Source organism: Panulirus ornatus, chromosome 9 (genome assembly GCF_036320965.1).
Source record: "Panulirus ornatus isolate Po-2019 chromosome 9, ASM3632096v1, whole genome shotgun sequence".
NCBI lineage: Eukaryota > Metazoa > Arthropoda > Malacostraca > Decapoda > Palinuridae > Panulirus > Panulirus ornatus.
The window spans coordinates 49,239,302-49,261,577 of record NC_092232.1 but is presented as its reverse complement, the minus strand read 5'-3'; the positions used below and the strand labels follow the sequence as shown (position 1 = coordinate 49,261,577).

The following is a 22,276-nucleotide window of genomic DNA, read 5'->3' as shown; positions in this document are numbered from 1 at the left end:
ATATTCACACATGCTGCCCCCATCCATTCCTGCCACCACCCCGCCACACACAAAATGGCACTCACTTCCCCCCTCATGCATGCGAGGCAGCACCAGGAAAAGACAACAAAGGCCACACTCATCCACACTCAGTCTCCAGCTGTCATGTGCAATGCACAGAAACCACAGCTAATAAAGAGGATGATGGTAAAGTGTAAGGTGAGAGAAAGGTCTTGAATGTGAGAAGTATTGAAGGTATACTTGAAGATCTGAGAAATGGAAAGGAATTTGAGTCTGTAGGAAACTAACTTTTCTTGATGGAATATTTATTCCATCCCAGATGTCTGCAGGAAGTTAACTTTTCATGATGGAATTTTTGCCCCAGCTCATATGTAAAAATTTGAAACCTAAGTTTCTCTAGGTATGAATAGGTGAAAGATGAGAGGGTTTGAGATGGATAACATATGTAGTATATTGCATTTAGGAAACTAGGATGGAAATTGAAGGTGTAAGAAAGATATTTGTTTTGAAGCAATTATAGGGAATGTGTATGAAAATCTTTTAAGGTAATGATCATGCAGTGTATATGATAGATACTAGATTGGTCAGGAAGATATATTACAATTTGAGATATAAGTTGAGATAAACCACAGAAAAATTGAATAGATGCAGTGAGAATGTTGATTAAGGCTCGAGGTATTCAGATGAAAATGTCAGAGGAATAGTTTTTGAATTGGTGCAATTAAATTTTTTGTGTAAAGTTTGATATTTGAACAAAGATATGTCTGAAATGATGAATCAGCTCAGTTCCGAGAGTAAAAGGGTTAGAAAATATTATATTACCATGAAAGTCTTGTTTTTACATCAGCATGCTGGTAGTAGACTAAGGATGTGTGTAAGATGAGATGCTGTAAACACTTTATACATCCAGTGCATATTTACATTAACAGCAATAAGTAATTTAGAATTAAATGAGATTCATATTACCAGCTTTAATGGTATTCATCAAGTATGTCTTAGCAAGTAATTAATTCAAGTCTTAGTAAGTAATTAATTCAAGGACTCTCTTTAACAGGCTCTGTTGGCTGCTCTGGATGGCTATAGCTGGTTCATTGGCCGAGGAATTTTATCTGCAGTACAGATCTTAAGTTGTAACCAAGTTCAGCTGTTTCATACGGTTGTTTATTTTACCGAACATATTGCTACACTACCAATACCCGATTACTTAGAAAACAAAAGAAAGATTACTAGTGATGAAGTAGTGATAACTCCATTTGAATATGAAGCTGCAACAAAACTCAAGTGTACTGTAGTGGTTAGGCTTATGGATTTTATGACTGTTTTGCTGCAGGATGGTCCTAGCTCTGCATGCCAGTTAGATCAGAACTCAGTGTGGTCACCTCAATTGTATGAACTTATAACTTGTTGTGTTCTTGATCCAGCGAGCATTGGTTTTGATATTAGAGACATTGAAGTTACGAAGCACTTGCCATCACGTCTTGAAGTTATGTTGAAAGCCATGCATAGAAGTGCTTCTCAGGCTGTCATTCAAGCATATTTTCAACATTTGGAGAAACAGTTGCAAGATTCAAAGTATGACATACTGAAGCTTTTGCCATCGTCTGTGTCAGAGGTAACACATATCCCCCCTAGAAGTAAGCACATTATAGAAGGAGTTGAGATTCTACAGAAAAGTGGCTGGCTGACAGAATCTTTAGAGGTATGTATGGAATTTTGTATAGCTAGCAGGTTTATGATTTGCACACTGTCCTGCATATTTCTCATTCTTTTTAGTTTGAGACAATACTCCGTGCTTATACCCCTCTTAACCCTTCCTGCAATACACAGCCTCATATCTAACATATTTTCTGTTCCCCTCCTTTCTCTCATTTCATTCATACACACTTAGTTACTCTTTTATTCTTATTCACATTTTGCATCTTCACTTAATCTTAGTAGATCCATCTGTGGATCTTGCTCTGTTCTTAGTAATTTTACTGCAAACCTATTTGTCACCTCTCTGCAGAGAGTTAGGTTGATCTGTCCCCTCAAATTAACTAACTGGCTAACAAACTTTAGTACACTTCCACATCTAAGTCATTACCCCTCATAACCATTCTTGAGCTGCTGGCATCCTCCCCATTTTTTTTTATTAATTTCATTTATTGATTTTTTTTCCTTTTTACATAGGAGGCTCCAGTCACAGACAAAAGTCCACATCAAGGCCTGGCCTTAACTGAAATATAGGGAGGTTAATGAAGGGGAAAACAAGAGACGAGAATGTATTCATGAATTTTGGAGGAAGTGAAAAACTTGTATTTTTAAATCAACCAGGTCAAAGATGGGAAAGACATGAGTGGGTAGAGAATTCCAAAGTCTCAAGGCTTAGGGAGAGAATCAGTTATCAAAACAGCCCACCCTTGAGTTGCCAATGGCCACACAATAATCATTTGGTGCAGGAGCTTGCTAAGTATTGCTAATATGTATCTTGTATATACCTCTCTTTTTGAACCAGATATTCCCAATCACCTGACCTTTTTCATCACAAACTCCACAAGCTGGTCACAATTTACTTTACTAGATGAATTATGTTCCCTGATTATACCCTCAACTGCCACATTACTCACTATCACATGTAAATCACCCATTGCTAGTACCTGGTCTCCTTCATTGAAACTGCAGACAAACTTACTCAGCTGCTCGTAAAACACTTCTCATGATATCTTTTGTCCCATGGCTAGGTGCATAATCATCAACATCTCACAATTCATGTCTAGTTTCACCCACATTAGTCTGGAACTCACTTCCTTACACTCTTCCACATATTCTTACAACTTTTGTTATAGCTTTTGCCCTCACACCAGTCCCTTACTTTACTTCTAAGAAATTCCCTCACTAAGAGTCCCCTTTGACCTTGAGCTTTATTCCCCACAGAAATAAAGAAAAATTGGAGGAAATGAAGTGTTTTAGATATCTAGGAGTGGACTTGGCAGTGAATGGAACCATGGAAGCAGAAATGAGTCATAGGGTGGGGGAGGGGCAAAGATTCTGAGAGCAGTGAAGACTGTGTGGAAAGAGAGGACGTTATCTCAGAGAGCAAAAATACCCATGTTTGAAGGAATAGTAGTTTCAACAATGATATATGGTTGCAAGGCATGGGTTATAGATAGGGTTGTTTGGCGGAAGGTGGATGTGCTGGAAATGAAATGTTTGAGGACAGTATGTGGTGTGGGGTGGTTTGATAGAGTAAGTAATGAAAGGATAAGAAAGAGGTGTGGTGATGAAAAGAGTGTAGTTTAGAGAGCAGAAAAGGGTGTGTTGAAATGGTTTGGACATATAGAGAGAATGAGTGAGGAAAGGTTGACAAAGAGAATATATGTGTCTGAGGTGGAGGAAACAAGAAGTGGGAGACCAAATTAGAGGTGGAAGGATGGACGACTGCTGGTTGTATTTCTTTCTTTGACTTTGTGATGTATGTTTTTATGTTGGCTTGGTTAGAGATGTTTATGAAATGTGAGACTGCATGATATAAAGGTGGAAATTATCTATTTTGAGGGTTTTGAGTTATATTTCCATGAACTGTGTGAAGGCTGTCCAGTCTAATTCTCCTTAGTTAAATTTTTTTGAAGGTTGGATGGATTGAATTGGAGTGTTATCAGGATGGGCAGGTAGTCTGAGGACAGTTTGTATTGGACTAGTTTGCAGAGGATGATGTCTGGTGAGGTCTACTACTGGGGTGTTGGGAGTTTAGTTGGCCATTTGCATAGGTTAAGGATATTGAGAAGCTGTAGTTGGTTTATGAGTAGTTCACCTTGGGGGTCTTGGGTATGAGTGTTGAGCCACTTGGGATGATGAGCACTGAACATGCCACAGTCACTTAGAAACTCACAAAACTCCTCACCCAACACAAACACCCAGGAAACAAAACACTTAGTCACATGTATTACAAACAAACCTTGCCACTTCACCTAACTCTAATTACACACTAGATATCCATCTGAAACAGTCATAGAAATATTCAACCATCACTGGGAACACATCTTCATAGCCGTCATCCAAGTAACCAGACTCAACCAGATCCTCCCTCCCACCTTTCTACAACTATATATCCATAAGAGAAGACAGACAAAAAGGTCACAGAGGAGGACTCATGACATGTGTACACCAAGTCATACTATTTTCCACTGACATCATAAAACAGCTCACAGCAAATGACTACACCCTAGAAATACAATTTATTATCTTAAAACTTCATAGTACTAGCCACTATATTATCAAAACCTCCAGTACATACCTCCCCTTTCACATGCCTCTCCAGACATAATCCCAGCTGCAAAAGCTGACAAGTATACCTAACTCTTTCCTCTGAAGTTTCACTCCCTCTAAAATATACAGAGATGATGTTTAGTTTGCAGATGGTCTACTGGTCAATAATTTTTCTTTTATTTTGACATGACACGAATTGTAAAGTTGTGAGATTTATATTCGTATGGTATACTATTTCATTTTGTATTTCAGGTGAGCAAGACTTTGGCCTCTGACCTGATCAAGTGGGTTTGTGATGGCCTCTTTGTGGAACGTGACTCTGCATTTGTGGCAATTTCTCCTCATCCAAGCTGCCTTCAGTATCTCTTTGCAGTGATTCACCTCTCTGTCACTCTTGATTCACAAGTAAGAAAAATTTTCTGAGGATGCATATTTTCATTACATGAAATCAATGAAAACCCATGAGAATTAGACTGGAAATCTTTTGCTTTAAACACAGGCAAGGCAAGTTTGTCTTCTGTGTTTTAGTGAGACAGAGAAGCATTTTGTGTTTTTTTTACAGATCTGTACAGTAATGTAAACAGCTGTTTCTTAAAGTACAAGAATAAGTACAAACCTTTTTATGTCCTGATGCCACAAAACGTGAGTAGGACATTAAGTCACTCCACTATTTCTGTCTTTTAGTATATATTAATTAACTGTAATTACTTATTTATACCGTATATATACAGAGGGTTTTACTCCCATGGAGCCCCATCTTTAGAGCTTTTTGAAATGTCAATTGATTTTTTAAACTTTTGTGAGGAGCTAGCATTCATTTTTTCTTGTTTAGTCAGTTCCAATTATTCACCACCTGTACACATAAACAGTACTTCTTTACATCCTGACTCTGCAGCTTCTTGCCCAACTTTTTTTGGTTTGTAGTTGCTATGGGATGTTTTTTTTTTTTTTTTTGCCGCTGTCTCCTGCGTTTGCAAGGTAGCGCAAGGAAACAGACGAAAGAAATGGCCCAACCCACCCCCATACACATGTATATACATACACGTCCACACACGCAAATGTACATACCTACACAGCTTTCCATGGTTTACCCCAGACGCTTCACATGCCCTGATTCAATCCACTGACAGCACGTCAACCCCGGTATAAAACATCGATCCAATTCACTCTATTCATTGCCCGCCTTTCTCCCTCCTGCATGTTCAGGCCCCGATCACTCAAAATCTTTTTCACTCCATCTTTCCACCTCCAATTTGGTCTCCCACTTCTCGTTCCCTCCACCTCCGACACATATATCCTCTTGGACAATCTTTCCTCACTCATTCTCTCCATGTGCCCAAACCATTTCAAAACACCCTCTTCTGCTCTCTCAACCACGCTCTTTTTATTTCCACACATCTCTCTTATCCTGACATTACTTACTCGATCAAACCACCTTACACCACACATTGTCCTCAAACATCTCATTTCCAGTACATCCACCCTCCAGCGCACAACTCTATCCATAGCCCACGCCTCGCAACCATACAACATTGTTGGAACCACTATTCCTTCAAACATACCCATTTTTGCTTTCCAAGATAATGTTCTCGACTTCCACACATTCTTCAAGGCTCCCAGAATTTTCGCCCCCTCCCCCACCCTATGATTCACTTCCACTTCCATGGTTCCATCCACTGCCAGATCCACTCCCAGATATCTAAAACACTTTACTTCCTCCAGTTTTTCTCCATTCAAACTTACCTCCCAATTGACTTGACCCTCAACCCTACTGTACCTAATAACCTTGCTCTTATTTACATTTACTCTTAACTTTCTTCTTTCACACACTTTACCAAACTCAGTCACCAGCTTCTGCAGTTTCTCACATGAATCAGCCACCAGCGCTGTATCATCAGCGAACAACAACTAACTCACTTCCCAAGCTCTCTCATCCACAACACACTTCATTCTTGCCCCTCTTTCCAAAACTCTTGCATTCACCTCCCTAACAACCCCATCCATAAACAAATTAAACAACCATGGAGACATCACACACCCCTGCCGCAAACCTACATTCACTGAGAACCAATCACTTTCCTCTCTTCCTACACGTACACATGCCTTACATTCTCGATAAAAACTTTTCACTGCTTCCAACAACTTGCCACCCACACCATATATACTTAATACCTTCCACATAGCATCTCTATCAACTCTATCATATGCCTTCTCCAGATCCATAAATGCTACATACAAATCCATTTGCTTTTCTAAGTATTTCTCACATACATTCTTCAAAGCAAACACCTGATCCACACATCCTCTACCACTTCTGAAACCACACTGCTTTTCCCCAATCTGATGCTTTGTACATGCCTTCACCCTCTCAATCAATACCCTCCCATATAATTTACCAGGAATACTCAACAAACTTATACCTCTGTAATTTGAGCACTCACTCTTATCCCCTTTGCCTTTGTACAATGGCACTATGCACGCATTCCGCCAATCCTCAGGCACCTCACCATGAGTCATATATACATTAAATAACCTTACCAACCAGTCAACAATACAGTCACCCCCTTTTTTAATAAATTCCACTGCAATACCATCCAAACCTGCTGCCTTGCCGGCTTTCATCTTCCGCAAAGCTTTTACTACCTCTTCTCTGTTTACCAAATCATTTTCCCCAACCCTCTCACTTTGCACACCACCTCGACCAAGACACCCTATATCTGCCACTCTATCATCAAACACATTCAACAAACCTTCAAAATACTCACTCCATCTCCTTCTCACATCCCCACTACTTGTTATCACCTCCCAATTAGCCCCCTTCACTGAAGTTCCCATTTGCTCCCTTGTCTTACGCACTTTATTTACCTCCTTCCAGAACATCTTTTTATTCTCCCTAAGATTTAATGATACTCTCTCACCCCAACTCTCATTTGCCCTCTTTTTCACCTCTTGCACCTTTCTCTTGACCTCCTGTCTCTTTCTTTTATACATCTCCCACTCATTTGCATTTTTTCCCTGCAAAAATCGTCCAAATGCCTCTCTCTTCTCTTTCACTAATAATCTTACTTCTTCATCCCACCACTCACTACCCTTTCTAATCAACCCACTTCCCACGCTTCTCATGCCACAAGCATCTTTTGCGCAATCCATCACTGATTCCCTAAATACATCCCATTCCTCCCCCACTCCCCTTACTTCCATTGTTCTCTCCTTTTTCCATTCTGTACTCAGTCTCTCCTGGTACTTCCTCACACAAGTCTCCTTCCCAAGCTCACTTACTCTCACCACCCTCTTCACCCCAACATTTACTCTTCTTTTCTGAAAACCCATACAAATCTTCACCTCCACAAGATAATGATCAGACATCCCTCTAGTTGCACCTCTCAGCACATTTACATCCAAAAGTCTCTCTTTTGCACGCCTTTAACACGTAATCCAATAACGCTCTCTGGCCATCTCTCCTACTTACATACGTATACTTATGTATATCTCGCTTTTTAAACCAGGTATTCCCAGTCACCAGTCCTTTTTCAGCACATAAATCTACAAGCTCTTCACCATTTCCATTTAAAACACTGAACACCCCATATATACCAATTATTCCCTCAACTGCCACATTACTCACCTTTGCATTCAAATCACCCATCACTATAACCCGGTCACGTGCATCAAAACCACTAACACACTCATTCAGCTGCTCCCAAAACACTTGCCTCTCATGATCTTTCTTTTCATGCCCAGGTGCATATGCACCAATAATCACCCATCTCTCTCCATCAACTTTCAGTTTTACCCATATTAATCTAGAATTTACTTTCTTACATTCTATCACATACTCCCACAACAACTGTTTCAGGAGTACTGCTACTCCTTCCCTTGCTCTTGTCCTCTCACTAACCCCTGACTTTACTCCCAAGACATTCCCAAACCACTCTTCCCCTTTACCCTTGAGCTTCGTTTCACTCAGAGCCAAAACATCCAGGTTTCTTTCCTCAAACATACTACCTATCTCTCCTTTTTTCACATCTTGGTTACATCCACACACATTTAGACACCCCAACCTGAGTCTACGAGGAGGATGAGCACTCCCCGCGTGACTCCTTCTGTTTCCCATTTTTTTTTTTAGAAAGTTAAAAATACAAGGAGGGGAGGATTTCTGGCCCCCCGCTCCTGTCCCCTCTAGTCGCCTTCTATGACACGTGAGGAATGCGTGGGAAGTATTCTTTCACCCCTATCCCCAGGGATATGATTATATATAATATGGGATGTATCATATGAAATTGTTTTCACTGTCAACATCATCTGACTGATTTTGAATACTGAAGGCTGTAGTCATCTTATCTCCTCTTGCCTCTGTTGTGCAAAAATGCCTAACCCTTCCCCATTAATTGTAGCTCAGTTCTCTTAATCTAAGTATCATCATGGTTGCTCTTCGCTGGCCCTTTTCATTCAGATCTTTGTGATTCTCTAGGTATGGTAACCAGAGACATTGGACCACATATTACATTTACAAAGATGACCACAAAAAGTAGTTTTGCTTTGCTCCAAACTTAGTCCCCACAGATGAGCCTACCAGGGAATAACCTTTACAAAGCTGCTTTACTTCTCTTAGTTGCAATGTAAATAGTACTTGAATAAAACTTTGATGGAGGTCTTAGGCCTAGTGGAAACTGAAGAAGAATTTCTTAAGATCTTTTCACAGAAAATAGTAGCATTAACATGTTTATTGAAAATATTGTATTCCACCATTAATGCCAATAGAGCCTACCTTTTGTTAACTTCCTAAGGAACAAATTTAATGGGATGAGGTAAATAAACAGAAGTGAGTAATTTAGTTGTAACAGGTGTCACCAAACAGTATGAACAGCCAAAAGTAAGACAGGTGAAGAGATACTAGCATTATGTAATGGGCAGAAATAGAATAATTACCTACTTTTCCTTGAGGTTTTTAATTACAAAATGCATTTCTAGATAATTTTTCACTTCAGAATGCATTTCTCGATGATACTTCACTATGAAATGCATTTGTAGATAGTCCTTCACTCTAAAATGAATTTGTAGATAAAACTTCACTGGAAAATGCATTTCAAGACAATTCTTCTACAGAATGCATTTCTTGATACTTCACTGCAAAGTGCATTTCTAGATAATACTTCATTACAAAATGCATTTCTAGGTAATACTTCACTACATAATTCTTTTCTAGATAATACAGCCAAAGAATTGATATAAAAAAAAGGATTATTGAAAAGTTATTAACTGATTTCCTGTACTTGCTTACTTAATGAATTACTTCCTGTACCAGGATTCCTTTTTATCCTTATGAGTCTCCTCCAACAATCAGTAAGCCAGTCATCCAAAGGCCGTAAATTGTTGTGATGGGTGTGAATTTATGTGAAGAATGTATGAGGCAGTTGAGTAGTAAATGCTTGGTGTCTTCTTTATGGTAGTTGCATCATGGACATGAAGGGTCTTGGGATATGTTGAAATGGTGTTTGTGGTGTTGTTATGTTGGTTGATGTCTAGAGTGTAAGCAGGAGAGTGTTACGTTCGTCCAGGGGGTGTGGTTTCTAATAGGTATATGTCTGGTGAGTTGAGATTAAAACAGATTTCGGGAGTCGATTGTTTAATACATGTCGGGTTTTTTCAAATTGCTTGTGTTTTGTCAGTGTTATACTTGCTTGAGGTGGTGGAATCTGTGAGTAGAGGTTACAGTAGTGTGAGGTAGGGATAAGCGTTGCATTTCTACTTTGGGTTGGTGGTTGATTATAGAGTGGTTTGGTTAGGAGGAGTCTAGTGTTGTTGCATATAATTAGGTACCAAGCATGTTGTGGTGGGTCTATATTGGGAGGATCTTTGTTTAATTGGGAAGGTATTGAGTGTTTGTTATTGCGAGATAGCGAATGATTGCTCTGAGTGCACTATTTTGTGTCATTTGCAGCTTTGTTGTATTTACTTCTGAGACAGTGGATGACCAGGTAGTTGAGCCATAGTTTAAAGTAGAGCTGATTTTTTTTTGTATAAGGTGTAGAGGGATTCTTTTTCTCATCCAAATATGGTGCCAATTAATGGTCTGATCATGTTTAAGTAGTTTTTATGTTGCTTTTGTGTTTATGCTATAAGTGAAAGGAATGAATGTCGTGTGTCATATGTGATGCCTAGAATGGGGATTTGCTCAGTTGGAGAGTGCTCATTCAATGTGACCAGAGGGTGTGAGCTGGATTCTGTCTGGGGTTAAAACAGTTATTGACTTATATGGAGATGCAAACATTTTGTTTTGGGTGGGCCTTGTTCCAATTTTGCATTTTAGTGCTGCATGTTTCATGTTATTTATTTATACAGTAATAGAAAACCATCGACTTAAGCCAATTAAGAAAAGACTATGTCAACATAGGTAACAGCTAGATTATGTACAGAGACATAGGGACATGATGGTTCCCCTCATAAGAGGGTTTTCAGCTATAGTGCTGTAGTAAAAATATGATGTAAAATTTTATTCAGGCCTATGTTCTTAAGGGCTCCCTCAGCTCCCATGTCATATTGGCAATGATAAGAAATTTAATTTCATCCTTATATTTAGGAGCAGAAAACTGTTAATTGCCCTCAGACTTATCTTTGTGTTCCATAACCCACTGCATATCCAAACAATGTTGCCTAGACCTTACAAAATTCGCCTTTTGTGATGTTTGCTGTTAAACTAGCTTTTCAGAGGTGACCAGAGAGCTTGTGAAATTACTCACCATGGTCTTCCCAAATTCGAATGTAAACCATAAAGTGATCAAGATGTGTTTCCACACCTGAAATGTCATTTGTAATTTGATGAATTAGCTGTTGAAATGTGGCAGTAGAATTTTTAAGTCCTAATTGCATGACAGTATATTGCCAAAAACTGTCGGTAGTGTTAGAAATATCTCATCCCCTCTCTGCCAAACATATTCATTGATAACCCTTAAGTAACTCAGTGTTTGTGATATTCAATATTACCTTGATTAACGCTCAGGATATGTTACAAGGAAATGGAGGGCTAAGTGAAACAGCTCTCCATGGGGTGATTATACTAATGCATATATGGAGATGCTTTCCTGATTATGTAGTTTTTCATTTAGAGATATATATATATATATAGTATTGTATATGAGGATTCAGTGTATTGATAGACACAGATTACTACAGTAACATATCTTTGCTAATGAATGAATAACAAATAAACAGTGCAATATTGTATCATGAATGACAGTCATTTGATGAATAGCGACAATTGTAGTAAAATTGATGAGAGAGGCAGCAAGCTAGTGGGGTGCAGCAGGTGGGAGGCAGGAGGTAGTGGCTATTGTACAGCTTTGCTCTAGCTGAAGCTAATCCATCTCTGAGTCACTGACATTATGATTTTGGCAGTGATAAGGTTAGTAGCGACAAAGGCGTTGATGATGGAGGCGATGGTAGTGGTGGTGGTTGTGATGGAGGTGAGGGAGATTGTGGTAAGGGGTGAGGAGGTGATGTGTCTATCAGATTCTCTGGTAACACTGGATGCAGCACTACCAGAAACTACTGAACTGCTGATATAAACCTTAGAATTGGGTGTAATTATAAATGAGCAACTTTACAGCTCTTCAGAATGACATTACATAACATTTAAAGATATGGAATGGCAGAGCAGAAAGTGGTCCCATGGTAAGTAGAGAGGTTGATTGGAAGATTGCCAAGTTGCCAAGCACTCCTTAGCAGCTGACGCTCAACCCACCACTGCACGCTCCACCATATGCTTGTGATACAGTTAAGCACACACAATTTTAAGATCTACACTCAGTATAGAATTATAAAACACATTTGATAATCAATTATAGACATGATAACTCACCAACAAAGCACTAAAGCAGCAACACATCACGACAGCAGTGGGAGATGATGCAACCCAGGAGCTCCTTCTTGCATTTTGGCTGTTTCTTTAAGAAGGCATGTGGGTTTGACTGTCATTTCTTGAGTTTTCTTTCACAAAGCAATTCTTTGTAGCTGGCAATCATGTCAAGAACACCTCAATTTGCCCTGCTACTGCACTTCCAGTCTGGGTCATTCTCAGCAAAGTGGTTCATGATTTCTGTGATCTTGGTGATGCTGTTACTGAGGAATGCTGTGGTAAAGTTTCTCTTTGGTGGTTTCCCTGGCTCTTCTGTATGTGAGTCATCATCCTTACCTTGGACACGTTGCTATGCTGATCCTGCAGTTTATCATTAGTAAGAATGTTATCATGATGTTGCTCTTCCACATCATTTACATCCACATCACTCAGTAACTGGTGGTATGTCTAAGCCCAGGAAGTTGTTGCATGCTTCTGGCCATAGCTCCTTCCAAATTCTATTCATGGAATTATTAGTTACTCATCCCAGACTTCTGTAATATTATCTATGGCCTTAATGATATGGTAGTTTTCCATGATTTTGTGGCTGTTTATCTTCACCATCTGTCTCCTCAACAAGTTGTCTGAAGGTGCGATGAAGGTAGCAGGCCTTGAAATTTGATATGACTCCCTGATCCATTGGCTGGGCTGGATCATAGAAGTTGTATGAGGTGGAAGGTAGACCACTTTTACAGGTATGAAGGTCCAAATGGTGTCTAGATTCTTGGGATGGCCTGGGGCATTATCAAGCACCAACAATGTTTTGTGTTCTAAAGTTTTATCTATCACAGTACTGTGTCACTTCTAGGCAAAAATATGACATACCACTACTGGAAAATGTTAATTATCACCCTGACCTTCTTATTTGATTTGATTTCCAGATGCTCTTTTAAGGATCCCATCATAGCTCTTGATGTTTCAGAGATGTAAATGAATGTTGGTTTCAGCTTAAAGTCTCTTGAAGCATTAACCCCCAGCAGTAGTGTTAATTGGTCTTTTGCAACCTTGAACCCAGAAACATGCATCTCTTGTTAAGAAGTAAAAGTGTAGGATGGCATTCTTTTCCAGCAAAAGCTGTTTCATTAATATTGAAGACAAGCTGGGATAAGTAGTTGTGAAAAATTCTTGGGCAGCCTTTGGATCCTCACTCGCAGATATCTGTCTGTTAGACTGTTAATGGCTATATCCTTAGGGAACTCCCATCAAGTAGGTGGTCATGGGAAGACTCTCTACTTATCCCTGTCCTTACAATCCTTTTTCGCATACACCATTCCATGCATTCTTCCCCCATTTCTTTCCTTCCAGTACTCTTCTGCTCTGTTTCCCCATGTCACAGATGATGATCCTCTCGCATCAATCCCTTTAACTGTACTGTCATACCTCTCCTTGTAAACTCCCTCCCTTGCATTCTTTCCACATGCCAAAGCTACCTCAAAATTTTATCAGTTCACCCACCCTGCCATTCCGCAATTCATTTCCTTTGCATTCCCTGCCATACCAAATATAAGCCTGGATTCCTGATCTCTGTGATTCATGCTATGTCCATGTTTTGGCTCCATAGGTCAGAATTGGGAAGACTGTGCTGTCGCTATCCCTTAATCCTTTCTTTATTTCTATACTTACACCTTTACCCTTAATTATTCTGTTAGGACCCAGTGACTCTTCTAGCTTGTACTGCTTTCTCCCTTCTCCCTCTAGCCATGTCACTAAACTTAACCAAGATCTCCTAGATACTTAAATTCTGTCACCTCTCTCAGTCTTTATCCTCCCATATCTCATACACTGTTTAGTACACTTTCTTCTCTCACTCTTCAAAGTTTTGCAAAACCTATACCTTCACTCTGTTTCATTTTAAACTCTGATAGTTTACTATTTGCATTTACCTGCAGTCACTTATGCTTACCCACATCATAAAGCACACTTAAAACCTTCTGCTCCTCCTCTTCACTCTCTGTAAACAACACAAACAAGCTTGTCGCAAGGCACCACTCCTCACTGTCACACTCCATTTCTATACTCCACCATTTGTGTGTGTCAGAAATGAAATGTTTGAGGACAATATGTAGTATGAGGTGGTTTAATCGAGTAAGTAATGAAGGGGTAAGGGAGATGTGTGGTTGAGAGGGCAGAAGAGGATGTGTTGTAATGGTTTGGGCATATAGAGAGAATGGATGAGGAAAGGTTGAGAAAGAGGATATATGTGTCAGAGGTAGAGGGAACAAGGAGAGCAGGGAGACTAAATCGAAGATGGAAGGATGGTGTGTTGAAATATTGTGAGTTATTGGACCTATCTGTATTATCTGAAGTAGTATGTTGTGAGAATGATACAACTTCAAAAATTTTGATATGATGTGAAGGCACAGATCTCATACAGGCTTCCTGGACATCACGTGTATTGGCTAGTGTATGACAAACAGTTAGGGTACAGTGTTTGGAGAGGATGAGTAGGGTGCCACTGCTTGCATTAATGGCTGTATATACATGACCCAACTGTTTTGTACAGAAAAAATTACCAAGTTATATATGCCTCAGCTGCAGTGAACAGAAAAAGAGATTTGCCAAGTGCATATGTCCCACGTGCAATGGACAGAAAAAAAGATATGCATGGGGTATATATACACTACCTGCAGTGAAAGGATTAAAGAATTCTTCTCCAAAAGTAATAACCAAATGCCAAATCTTTGTTCTTTAATAGGAGCCCAGCATAGGAAACTTAAACATTTCTGCATGTCTTTTAAAATTACAATGAGGATATTTATACATATGCATATGTAAACCAGAGATTAATTAGATTTTCCTTAAGAATCAATGTTTTCAGAGGGTCAGTGTCTTTTATTGTGCAATGGATACATTTTAATAATGTACAAAATATCCCATTTTTCATGTTCAGCAGTTCTTCTGTTCCTTATGAAGAAAAGTTATTATTGATGTAAACCACCATTTTAGGTACTCCAGCAGCTTCTTAGTTGGGTCACAAACAGTGAAAGTGTAACAGGAGTTATTGGTCAGAAAATTGAGAAGGGGTCTCATATTTTGGACACTCTTGGCCCCATAGTGATCCCACAACTTCTGGCTGCCTGTGACTCAACTCTTGTAAGGGTTGTTGAAATGATCAAGGATGGAAGATTCGCATCAGCCATGGGCATCACTGCTACACTACTCAACTTTATGATACGGAATCCTGAAGTAAGAAAAAGGTATATAGCAAACTGCTTATAAATGTTCATTTGTCAATAGTTCTTTGTTTTGTCATTGGATGAATATATACAGTGTATTCCAAAGACTGTCATTTATTTAAAGCTTGTTAACTAATGTGGTATCTTAAGATGCTTCCATCACCTGAACTAGTGAAGTTTGGTCATAGTAGTAAGCCAATGTGTTGTGTTTAAGAGTGCATAGGTAGTAGGTAGCTTCTGCTGCTGCTACTCAGGGAATAGTCGCAGTAGTGTTCCTTAGGGTTCTGTCCAATTGCCTACTCTCTTTCTTCTCTCCATAAATGATCTCTCATCTCCAGACTGTATTCACTCTTACAATGATGCTTCCACTTTACACACTTCAGTTCGCTTTTCCTTCCCTCCCCATCCTAATACTTATTCTCTTTCTCGCACTTAACTTATCTCCTCCCTCAGTTCAGACTTAGTTCAGACTGGTGCGCTTGAAATAATCATGGAAAATATCTTGCAATGCTTCCCCAAGGTAACAAATGCCCAATGAATACAAACTGAATAATCATGGAATCTTCAAAAAGAGTAATCATTGATTATTTACTTACAGGCCTTAATGCCCCTCAACATATATTTCAATCCCAGACTTAAATTCAGCATGAAAAAGTCCATGTACTGAGGTTTTCATGCGAATCTATTACCTCCACAAGAATACCAAATTTTGCAGGGAAATTTTTAGCTCCAAAACTTTTTCTTTCATTTTGATTTGAAATATAATGAAATGCTTCTATACTTGAAATGATTATGGAAACTATCTCCTAATGCTTCCTTAAAGCGACAGATACCCAATAGATATGAACTTAATAATCACAGAATCTTCTAAAAGTGTAACAATTAATGACTTATCTACAGGCTTTAATGACTCCCAACATATATTTCAACTCCATATTCAAATTCGTCATGAAAAATACAGATGATCTCAGGGTAAATTGGTTCAACTTAGGATTGTTAGACTTTATGATGGTTTGATAGCGATGTGCATTCAGTAGAAACCATACATCAAATTTTGAATTTTGATCTTTTCCCGGACTAGCGATATGCAGTACAATACTCCCATAATGCTGCGCAACGGCAACGAGCTGCAGCTTCCAGTCGGCCATGTGATCATGAGTGTAAACAACTGTATTACATGTATTAAATGTTTTTTGCTTTACGACGTTTTTAACATGATGAGTTTATCAGAATGTAACCATTGTAAGTCGAGGATCATCTGTAGTCCTCATACTGAGGTTTTCATGTAATTCTATTACCCCACAAAAAATACCAAAAATTGCAGGCAATAGTCCAGGTATTTTGTTAGCTCAAAAACCCTTTTGTTTTGAAATTGAAATATGATATAGTGAATACTTCTGTACTTGAAATAAACGTAGAAACTATCCTGTGTTGCTCCCTGAAGGCAAAAGATACCCAACAAATACAAATCAAATAAAACACAAAATCTTCTAAAAGAGTAATGATTAATTTCTTATTTATAGGTCTTCAGGTTCCCCAACATATATTTCAATCCCAGATTTGAATTCAGCATGGAAAATAGTCCTTATACTGAGGTTTTCATTAATAATTCTGGAGGAAATGAAAAACCTGTCTTTTAAATTGTACCAGGTCATAGTTACTGGTAAAGACATAGGAGATTAGAGAGTTTCAGAGCTTCAAGATGTAAGGAAAGAAAGTTATCAAAACTTTCCATCTATGAGTTGCCAACAGCCACACAGTAATCATGTGATGTTGCAGCTTGCTGAGTATAATGTGGTGTAACTGGTGGTGAAGGTACACAAGCAGCCAGCTCTTGGGAGCAAAACCCAAAGTAATACCTGTAGAAGAGGGAAAGTGTACCAACATTGTGGCATAGGGCAAGCGGGTCAAGTTTTGAAGTTAGCCTTGGTGAGTTCATAAGTCGGATTGTTTTTGCCTTGATTCTCTCAAGCAAGGATGCAGTGATAGAACCACCTCAGATGTGAGAGCAGCATCTTCATATAAGGACAGATCAATTCCTTATATATTTTGATATCTAAACAGGGCTCTCAGTTTTTCAGGGCAGACTTCACTATTTCCTTGGTATGGAGTTTCCAAGAAAGAGTGGATGTTACAGTAATACCAAGTCTGTTCATTGAGTCAAAAGGTGGAATTACTGAATCATCAAAGGAGAATGGAAAATTATAAGGAATTTTCAATAGAAAAATGGGAAAACTTGGTTTTGGAGGCATTAAACCTAACCAGAGTTTGTTTACCCCTTTGAGATATCCTGTGTAAATGCAAGTTTATCAAGGAAGTTGTGTCAAGACGAGATGCAGATCTAGTAAGAGAGGAAGGAGCAAAATTGAATGATGTGGAGGAATAGTGTTGATTCATATACATGAATGTATTAACCACTCATAGGTCTTCCTGTTTGAAGAAATCATTGAATGTTTCACCTCAGACCTTGTCACCTACAGCAGGAGTAGCTACCACTGCCTGAAACAAAAGTAGTCACTTTCTCGAAATCCAGACCCAAGCTAGAAGGTAGCAAGTGATGTCATAAACAATATTGTCATAACTTATTGCATTGTTCACTGTTCTCACTGAAGATTGCTTTTACATCAGCTATTGGTGTAGGTGTGGAATAGACACAACCATGAACACCAGCATGCAGGAGTGGCTGCGACTACACCAACCTTACATCTTACAGTAGTTACACCCTTCTACCTCAGCCAAGGGCTGAGATGAGGTTATCAGCCAACAAACCCTACTGGCAGGGGGAAGGGATGTGGCAATAATGAGGCTGAAGGTAGGAAAGGCACCTGGAGTGGATGGGATTATTGCTGAAATGCTGATATATGGAGGAGAAAGTGTGATGGAGTGGATTCATCTTATATGTAATTTAGCATGGAAACAGAAGGTTGTGCTTAATTGGGTGCAAGCTGTAACTGTTCCTTTATTCAAAGGAAAAGGTGCTGAGGATGTATGTAGCAAATATAAGGGGAATAAGTCTTTTAAGCATACCAGGAAAAGTGTATGCAAAAATATTAATTGACAGAGTGATAGAAGTGACTGAATGCAGAATAAGTGAAGAACGAGGGAGTTTACGAAAGGTAGGGATGTGTGGATCAGATTTTTGTAGCAAAGATGACCATGGAAAAATGTTTAGCAAAAGGTAAGTTGTATGCAGCTTTTATGGATCTGGAGAAAGTGTATGACAGAGTCAAGTGGAATGCTTTGTGGAATGTGTTAAGGATATATGGTGTAGGGGGACAATTGCTGGATGGTGTAAAAGCTTTCTATAGAGGAGCAAATGCATGTGTAAGAGTGGATGAAGAGCTGAGCAAAAGTTTTGGGATACACGTAGGTAGGAGGCAGGGCTGTGTGATGTCACCATGGCTTTTTGATATGTATATATATATATATATATATATATATATATATATATGGATGGATTGATTAGAGAGATGAAAGCAAAACTAGGGAAAAGGGATGCAGAGATGGAGTCTGGCAGTGAGATATGGTGGCTTGTGGCAAGCATGTTTGGGTATGATACTGTGTTATTTGCTGAGAGTGAAGAGAAGGTGCAGAAGATTGTGTGTTTTATGATGTGTGTTTGCATAGGGAATTGAATGTAAATGCAAGTAAAAGTAAAGTAATGGTGTTTGAAAGGAAAGAGTGAAAATGTAAATTTTGTAAAACCATGTAGGGTGAAAGAAGAGAGTACTAAATTGTGCTATGGATATGGGGGGAAAAGACTGGAAGAAGTGAGAGAATTTAGATATCTGGGAGCTGTCTTGGGTAAGTGTGGTGATATGGAAGGAGAGATAAGGGAGAGATCGGTATAGGGTAGAAGAGTCATTGGGTGCAAGTATGAAAGTGCAGAGAAAATTAAGGGACAGCGTAATCCTGTGTAGACCTGTGTGGCCGAAACGTGGTCATGGAATGAGTCACAGATGTCAAGAATCCAGGCTGTGGAAATGAGCTGTTTGAGAAGAACTTGTGGTATGACTAGATGGAATGAAGAAAGAAATGAAAGGGTGTATGAGAGATGTGGTATGGCAAGGAATGCAGAGGGAGTGAACTGTGGAGTAGTAGAATGGGTAAAACATGATACTTTGAGGCGGTTTGGGCATGTGGAAAGAATGCAACACAGGGAGTTTACAAGGAGAGTATATGATTGTGCAGTTAAAGTGTGTGTGAGTTGGTGTGAGGGAGAGGCTGCCTATGACATGAGTAAATAGGGTAGAGGAATACTTGAGGGAGAGAAACAGAGGAATAGTGTGTGGAATTGTGTATGCAAGGGAGGCATGTATGTAAGGACAGGAATAAATGGAGACCCTTTTGCCTTGGCCACCTCTTGATGAGAGTTCCCAAAGGGAATGGGCATCAGAGATACAGATAGATAGATATATTAACAATCCTGTTAAAGAGAAGGTACTTTGCCTCATTTGAGTTGAAATGTTTGCCTATGAGTTTGTATCTTTTCTGGTAACTTGAGATATCAAGATTATCAAAGCCTTTATAATTTTGAATATTTGTGTTAGATCACCTCTTAAATTTGAAGGCCCTACCAATGATTCCAAGATATTTGTCGGCTCTGTCCACTGCTTCTGTGCACTTGTTACTTGGTTTTAGGTTATCAGAAGATTATTACAACCAAGTCTTTTTCCATATTTACCTTTTTTCATTTCAACAGAATTCATACTGTAGCTTACCATTTCATTTTTGTTCCTGATATGTAAAAACTTTGCACTTATTGAAGTTGAAATTCATTTGCACATATCAAAATTGAAATTCATTTGCCACCTTTGAGCCCAGTTCATCAATTTGTCTTTGTCATCATGGAGCTGCAGACATTTAGATTCATTTCTAGATTTATTTCCCAGCTTTGTATCATCAGCAAATTTTTATATCTTGCAGTGCAGCTCATTATCAAAGTCATTTTTTTTTATATATATGAGAAAGAGAACCAGTCCCAAGACTGATCCTTGTGGCACTCCACTTGATGAATCTAACCATTCTGAGACTTTGAGAGGTAGTCACAACAATTTGTTTACAGCCAGTCAGCCAATTTTTCTTTGCACCAGAGTACAACCCAATCAGTGCCACTTGACTTAATTTTTGTGACTAACCTTTGATGCAGAACCTTGTCAAATGCTTTTTGAAAATCTAGATAGATGACCTCATCTGCTTTACTTTCTCCATGCATGTTGATTATATCTTAAACAAAATTGAATAGATTTATTAGACAAGCGATTTCATTGAAAACGATACTGAGAATCGATTATTAAGTGGTGGTCCTCCAAATGATTTAGAATTCTGTCGCCAATGTTGTCAACCCTTCTATTTTTTTTTTTGTGATTTTTGTTTTTTTTATGTTTAATATAAGCATGAAATGATTAGCTATTTTTAACCAACAATATACTTTTGATAAATTTATGGGAAAAAATTGGATAGAAAATTTGTTTTATTTTTTTCTTCTGTCAGACAAGTGTACCAAAAGTTTTATCTTTTCAAATCCTCTGTTACTCAACATGCATAGCTGCATTAGTATGAAATCTAGCTTGGTGGAAATGAATTATGGTTAAGAGAATGTAGGTTTCCTTCATGTGAATTTGGTTCTTCATTTAAAGAACGGAGTCCAGTATACTATGGTATTCATTTATCCTTGAGTGTTGGATACTTTCAGCATGCTAAATGTGTAAAACAATCTGAAATTTTCACAGGAACTAGTATTTTTTTTTCATCTTGTTCATTACTAGACTAATGTTTTCATAGCCAGGGCCTGTAATCATTGGCTGTGGAATGTAGATGATTAATTTTTTCAGTCATATGAAGTCATTGAAATCTGAGAAATTGTTCTACATATTTGTTATAAAAACTTTGCCTTTTGAAGACATTGTTACAAGCGTTTTGATTTTTTTAAGCAGTTTTGACATATAGATAAGTTCCAAATTCTTTTCAGACACTCTGTGAAGATAACTCAAGCTTTCATCTACCACTGGCCAACCTTTTCTAGTGAAGCAGGAAACACAAAAATCCATCAAGAATCCGTCCTTGGCTTGTTGTCATCATTGTTTTTAGTAGATCGGGAAGGCACCATGAAGGCACACTGCAAAGACCCAGGATCCAAGATTGTATCATTTTATAAAGATCTTTTATGTGATGCTAAGGTGGAACTGCAGTTAAAGATCAAGGCTTTAAAGTTGTTACCTTTCTTCCTTGCAATGACAGAAGCTACTGCCAATTGCCTTAGGTATGTACCATTCCCTTAATCTTTTCATTATATGAGTCGTGTAAGTTCTAGATGTAATAATAATGATATATTTATTTATTTTATTATATTTAACAACTGTCCCCCGTGTAAGCGAGGCAGCGCAAGGAAACAGACACGGAATGGCCCAACCCACCCACATACACATGTATATACATAAATGCCCACACATGCGCATATACATACATATACATATATACACATGTAAACCATGGAAAGGTCTGTGGGGCCTGGAAGTGGAAAGGGAGCTGTGGTTTCAGTGCATTACACATGACAGCTAGAGACTGAGTGTGAACGAATGTGGCCTTTTTTTGTCTCTAAATTCTGGAAGGGTTGAGAGGAGTGAAGGAGATTATTGATAGACCACTTCACTATCCCTTCCCTTCCCTTGTCCAGGGTTGTCTGGTCTGGCTGGAGAGATTTAGACATGAGGGTTGGAAAGTAAATACTACAGCGACGTCAGTTTGAAGACTCAAATAATAAAATAATAAAGTTATATTGGTCAGCAAGACCAATATAACATGTCTTCTCCCATATAGTCTATCATTTACGAGCTTAGAGATGTTTCATTTCTATCTGTCAGCAACTACTTTACTGTGCACCTCAAGTTCATCCTGTGGACAAAAAAAAAAATCTCATCCCATCGATTATATTTGGCATTTTCTTGCACCATGTTAGAAT

At 38.7% G+C, this 22,276-nt stretch overlaps 1 protein-coding gene across 1 annotated transcript in view; it reads left to right on the top strand.

Annotated features, from left to right (window-relative positions):
- The window catches only part of LOC139750406 (DNA-dependent protein kinase catalytic subunit-like), a 254,167-nt gene that overhangs the window by 99,868 nt on the left and 132,023 nt on the right, over positions 1 to 22,276 (top strand). The window contains exons 22-25 of the mRNA XM_071665164.1: positions 1,055 to 1,699; positions 4,498 to 4,650; positions 15,086 to 15,336; positions 21,287 to 21,577. Of these exons, the coding sequence (XP_071521265.1) occupies positions 1,055 to 1,699; positions 4,498 to 4,650; positions 15,086 to 15,336; positions 21,287 to 21,577 (1,340 nt within the window). The remainder of the gene's footprint in view (positions 1 to 1,054; positions 1,700 to 4,497; positions 4,651 to 15,085; positions 15,337 to 21,286; positions 21,578 to 22,276) is intronic.